The following is a 6,530-nucleotide window of genomic DNA, read 5'->3' as shown; positions in this document are numbered from 1 at the left end:
CAGATTCATACTGGATTTCATCAGAATCAGATTCGAATTTCATTCAGATTTGTCAAATTTCTTCACTTTTACATCTCTTCACGTTTTTATCTGATTTTTGTCAAATTGAACAGGTTTTTACGGTTCAAAATTGCTGATTTTTGGATATGTTATGCGAAAGTGCCTGATCTACAAGCCTACATATTTTCAGATCTTAATTCCTAGCCGTTTGGGAGAAATTAAATATTTTTGGTTCGAAAAGTTTTGCAAAAATGACAACTGTTGATGTTGATTTTTACTTGAATGTCGTCCGATCGGCTAGCTAACCAAACCAAAGCATTTATCATTGCATTTCATTTAAGTTGTTGACCTTCTTTGACTTGCCAGCCGATCGGCTAGCATCTCTGCCCGAACGGTCAGCAAGCCGTATCATTACATCACTCATTCATTTAAAGATAATTGACTTATTGACCTAACCGATCGGACACCTGTCCGATCCATAGCATCCAAGCCGAACGGCTAGCACCCCTGACCGATCGAACAGCACTTTGTCCGATCGAACAGCATCCTGTCCGATCGATCAACTTCCTGTCCGATCGACTAGCATTTAGTCAACATTGTCAGACATTATAGATCACCATATTCAATATTCAATTAATGCATAATATCTTAGTCCAATGAAGTGATAAGTTTTGTCGGCTATTAATATTTTTCAGCTTTATAATTGTCGGATATATGTGAAAAAGTAATAAATAAATTGGAACGGCCCAATCACATTTTATTACAAATCAAAATTGTCGGCCCATGCATGATTGTCAGACCCACTAATCTTTTGGTCCAATTACAAAAGTAATAGCAAATTTTTGTCAGTTCACTATCATTTGAGGTCCAATAGAATTAAAACTTGATTAATTGTTGTCGGCAAGTGATAAGTGTCAAAGTCTCATACTGCCACCCGATCGGTCAAGCTTTTTGTCGTCTTGTGCCATCAATTGAACAAGCTAGCCGATCGGACAGCATATTTGTCGTGTAGTGCTGATCGATCGATCTTTTAAGACGATTGGATTTTCTCCCGTGTCAAAGCATAGTCAGCCGATCGACCAAAATTTTTTTTCGTGTAGTGTCAACCGATCGAACAGAGGGTCGAACGAAGTGCCACTCTATTCAAAGCATAACTATCTGATCGGACAGCAACTCCAATCGATCGGACCGCATTACCACCTGATTCAAGATAAAATCCCACCCGATCGGACAGCACTGATTATTTTCACTGTTGACTTTTGTTGACTCACTTGATCAAATACTCGTCCGATCGAGCAGCACTCTGTCCGATCGAACAACTTTCCCGTCCGATCGACCGGCACCCTGTCTGATCGAACAGCTTTCCCGTCCGATCGACCAGCATCCCGTCCGATCCAAGTGTTTGATATTTTTGTTGAAACTGATCATTGTTATTTGATTGTTTCTTGTGCTGTGATTTACGAGGTGTGAATATCGAGGAAATAAAATCATGGCTGAAGTAAAAGTGAGATCCCGAGAAGAGATTTTGAAAGAGAAAACCGATAGAGAAATATTCATTGTTGGGTGTAGAATGGAGAAAATGCGGGAAGAGTATGAAAATGCTGTAAGAAATAAAAGATGGGACAAGAAGCGAGAATGTTATGTCAACAAAGAAGGTGAACCTGTTGTTCCCAGAAGGGACATAGTTCATGATGATGTTCTTCTAGTAATTCCTCTATCCGGTGAATTTTATTCAAAACGTGAAAAAGACAAGAATTATGAGAAAAACCTGAATAAAATTATCAGAGATGCGATGACATCAAGTCTGAGGAAGAGGGATGAAGAAAGAATGAAGAAGAATGTTGAGAATTTAGTTGATGATTTGAAGAAGGTTGCTAAGGAAAAGAAGGTTGATGAGAAAGAGAAGGTAAAAGAAGAAGTTGTGAAAGAAGCTGTTACTGAAGAACAGCAAGTTGGTGAAGAAGTGATGAAGAAGAAAGAAGAAGTAGAAGAAGTGAAGATGGAAAGTTTGGTTGAGGTGAATAGTGATGCTGGTGATGAAAAGAAAGATGATGCTGATCAGACTGAAACAGCAAACAACACCGAAGTGCCAATCACTGAGGTAAATTCTGACTCTGAGATCTTAAATGAAACTATTGAACAGTGCAAGAAATGCATGGAAATGTGCAGTGCTTGTACTGAAAAAGACGAAAAATTCAGAACAAGAGATCTTGAATTTGCTAAAATTGAAGAAGTTTTCAAAAATAAATGCAAAGAAATGTTAGAAAACGAAAAGATTTTGAAAGACAATGATGAAAAACTTTCAGAAAAATGTAAAAAATTAGAAAAAGAAAATGAAGTTTTAAAAGAAAATGTTTTGAAAAAGACAGAAGAATGTGATCTAAAAGAGAATGCTTTTCAAGAAATGAAAAAGGAGTACGATTCAATAAAATTGGCTTATCACATTACAAAAGAGTCATATAAAAATGTGAAAAGTCAAATGAAACTTGTTCAGTCGAGATTGAAATACTGTTCTGAAACATCTGATATGCTTAAGCGACAGTATTCAATAAAGCAACAAGTTGTCGATTCTTACATTGAGGATGTTGCTAAGCTAAAGCGTCAAATAGCTGATTTAGAACAGGATAACAACAAGTTACATAGTTATCATGCGTCATCATATGTGCTTGAAAGAATTTTCAACATAAAACCGGGTGATGATGATTCTGAGAAAAACAAAAAGGGCATCGGTTCTGAGTATCATCAAGTTCCTCCACCGGAAAAGTTTGCATTTTATGATGATGAGAAAGTCGAAAAAGCTTTCAACATGGTCGATCAATTGCCAGATAACATTGACGTAACCTATTCTAAATCTAATGATTCTAGTGATTCAGAGGTGGTAGGTAAGGTCGTTGAAAGTGTTTTGAAAGAAGAGTCTGTTGATACAGGTAAAGCTGAATCGCATGATGAAAATGAAGGTAGTTTTCATGAAGAATATCTGAAAAACTCAAAATCTGAGAAAAATTTGATTGATGATTCAAAAGGATTGGTTTATACCATGATTGGATCAGACAAATTATTCTTAGATGTTGTATTCCCGATTCAGAATGTGATTTCAGAAAAGATTGACAAAGTTTTCAAGATGGTTGAGATTGAAAAGTCAGAAATTCCAAAGATTGCTGGAAAGTGTCACAAAACTTTTTATAACAAACCTGGTTACAAGAAGAAAAACATGAAGGCTGGGTTGGGTTATAAAAGGAAACAAAATTGGAAGAAAAATGAAATGCCAAATTATCAGGAAAAGATGAGTTTTGTTAAAGGAACAAGTTCTGAAGAAGAGAAAGAACTCCAATTTAGACGACAGTCTAATGAAGAGTTCTATGCTCAAAAGAAAACGCAACAACAACAGGTGAAAGATGTTTCAAAGATAACATGTTTCAAATGTGATCAAACTGGACATCTTGCACGCAAGTGTCCAAATCTAAAACCTGTTGATGTTGAAACAAAAAAGAAGTCTGATAAGGTTGAGAAACAGAAATCTGAGAATGTGAAACAAAGGTCAACCAGATTTGATTCAAAACAAACTTGGAGGTACAACACAAACAAGTTTGCTTCGAATCAAACTTGGAAATCAAACCCAAACAGGTTCGATTCAAGACATACCTGGAATTCTCACACACCCAGATTAAGAACAACACAAAGTTGGAAAACAACTGTTGACGCAACGAAATCAAATCAGTTTTGGAAATCAACTGTTGTTCAAAATAAAAATGTTCAAAAAGATTCACATTTTTACAAAAGAGGGATTCCAAAAGGTCAAACATGGTGTGTTAAGAAACAAGTGACTTTGGTAAATGAAGAAAAAGATGATGTTAAAATTGAAAAAGTCTTTGTACAAAATGACAAAGATTTTCCGAAGTTGAATGATGCATATTGTGTTGAAATGTCTAAGGTCAAACAGATATAGGCTACATTGTTCAAGTGACTGAATAGTTGAATGTGCAGGTGCTCTAGAAAACTGAAGATTGTGAAAATGGAAATAGGAGCAGTCTGGCACGGAAAGAGGAGGCTGCTGAACCCTGTGTTGGTTGAAACAGGGAGTTTGTTTGATTTTCTGTACATAAATAAACAATATGTCAAAATCTCTAAAAATTAAAAAAATTTGAAAAATCAAAAATATGTTTGTTTTAAATTTGTCAAAAATCAAAATTTAAAAAAAAATGTTACTTGACTATGCCGAAACCCTCACGGCTGAACAAACATGATTAATTTCACGTGATTGAAAAACGGTTTTCAAACTGTAAAATATCAATGTGTTGTAAATCATGGGGGTACGTTATTTTTTTACAAATCAGTGCATGAGAAGCAGAAAATGGATGGCGAGACAAAGTTATCAGTGTCGGTTTGTCAAATTTTCTTTAAATGATTTTGAATTTTAGGGGGAGTAAGAAATATTTCAGAAAATACAAAAACATTAGAAAAGTTGAAAAAGCCAAAAACATGATAAAATTCAAAAATTGAGTTTTTGTGTAAAAAGAGGAAATGATAGTACATCAGTAGACAATCACAGTACGCTAAAGAAATGGAATGCTTAAATGTGATAAACGGTCTCACTGATGATGTGTCAGTAGGTTTTTACACGCTTAGTAGATTGTATTCGAGATATAAACCTAAATATCAAATACTTACTTATTTCGTGGGGAACATCTCTCGGATATATGGGTAACCCTCGAAATCTTGTTTGAAAGGCTTTTTATTTCTGACATACTAGGTCTTTGTACGTGATGATATCTGGGGTATTATACCGGGACTTCTGATTTTGCTGGAGCAGTAGCCTAGTCCTCGTATAATACTCTGCACTGCTTTATTCATAAAGCCTACCCTCAGCATAAAAAATGATGAAACATTGAAAAATGCTAATCATGTGCCGTTGAAGAAAAGATCCCCAAACGGGACACACCGAAAGACGAGCCATCATCTCTTTGTCTGAACGGAAGTTCTAACCTGAGCTCTCATGGCCTCGCATTACCCGTTTACAGATATCATTAGTGTACATTCACCTGTAAGACTGAATATAGAAGTCTGGATGCAGGAGTATATTCTGAGGTGGGACACGCGAATAAGTTAAGTCCTTAAAACACTAATCTTGTATCTCGAATCAGTTGAACTTTGTGTGAAAATTTAAGTGGATCAATATACTGACAATCTAAGTGAATCGTTTAGAACTTAAAGTGATTAAAGCTCAACGGTACTAGTGATTTCTCATAAACTGATATGATCCTCTGACACGAACTCAAACAAAAATATTGTTTGTAAATATGTTTGTAAATATTTCTTTACTGCTTTATGTTTCAGAAAAATACAAAAAGATTTTGATTTCACTTTATTTTTGACAACCGATGTCTGAGTGCTGAGTTTCAAAATCTAAGTATGCTGATCATGTTTCTGAATAATAAAACAAGTTCATTAATTTGAAACTTGAAGTTTTTAATCAAAAATCAAAAACAGTTTATGATATCTCCAAGGTCATTAAATTGGACTTGGATGATTAATCGTGAAGGATTTGGATGCTTATATTGTTAAAATCTGTTGTAAAAGAGCCAGTTTCGGATTCTGTTTTTCTTAATACTGCCAAATTCATGAAGATTGTTGATAGGGAGAGTGAATCAAGTATTTCTGGATATATTCATATTATTATATCTTAAAGCCAGGATCTTGATTTAGAAAGTTTAAAAGAGCCAGGTCACAATTCCTGGATAATTGAATGTTTAAAATGTTTGTTCTTATAAATGTTTGAGATTTGCAGATGTTGTACCAGACTACGCTCCCGACAGAAGAGTCTAAGGGGGAGTCTGAAGACGAGCTCAACACAAGAGGAAGCGTGGATTCAAGGAGTCATGTAACTATTCCAGAAGAGCTTGTGTACGAAAAGCCAGGTGTCGATCCCAAAGCACAAAAGCTTGACGAAAGGGGGAGCCTGAAGATAGAGTCTAGTGAAAGGGGGAGTTGAAGCTGAAGATAGATCCACCGGGATTCTGTTCGAGAAAGAAGGGAGTCTGTGTTTGCTGAAGACGTCAAATTTTCAAGAAGACTCAGAGAGAGAGAGAGAGAGAGAAAGACAAGACGCTACGAGTTTGACTACGGATTGACTGCGGCAATATCCAAGGGGGAGTCTGTTAGTGCATTTATGTCTATCGCCTCCATCAACCCATTCCGTAGCGGAAACTGAAGAAAACTTGCGTTATATTGTTATATTTTAGTAAAAGGCAAGGTGGCATTTGTGTAAATAATGAGGAATCTCATTAAAGCCCCTTGGCCTATAAATAAGAACCTAAGGTGTTAGGTTTAGGACTTTTGCCACTTTTGCCATTTGGAGATTTGGAGCTTAGAGGCTAGAGAGAGAAAGTAGAGAGAGAAAGGCAAAAGGTGATTCGTGGTGCTTTGTATGATTTCATACATTTCTATAGAATCACAGATTGAGTACGTCTCGTGTGTTCGGTCACGCACGTTCACGGATTCCGCACGTCGAACGTGTCATACGCAATCGTTTC

General features: G+C 36.1%; 1 protein-coding gene across 1 annotated transcript; it reads left to right on the top strand.

The window, feature by feature from the left end:
- The first annotated feature begins 1,489 nt into the window (after positions 1-1,489).
- Positions 1,490-3,993, top strand: LOC118492198 (uncharacterized protein PF11_0207-like). Its single transcript, XM_035990035.1, has 2 exons — positions 1,490-2,101; positions 3,985-3,993. The coding sequence occupies exons 1-2, from the start codon at positions 1,490-1,492 to the stop codon at positions 3,991-3,993; spliced, it is 621 nt and encodes a 206-aa protein (XP_035845928.1).
- Positions 3,994-6,530: the final 2,537 nt, after the last annotated feature.

The sequence above is a fragment of the Helianthus annuus genome, chromosome 5 (assembly GCF_002127325.2).
Source record: "Helianthus annuus cultivar XRQ/B chromosome 5, HanXRQr2.0-SUNRISE, whole genome shotgun sequence".
NCBI lineage: Eukaryota > Viridiplantae > Streptophyta > Magnoliopsida > Asterales > Asteraceae > Helianthus > Helianthus annuus.
This window is presented reverse-complemented; position numbering and strand designations above follow the sequence as displayed.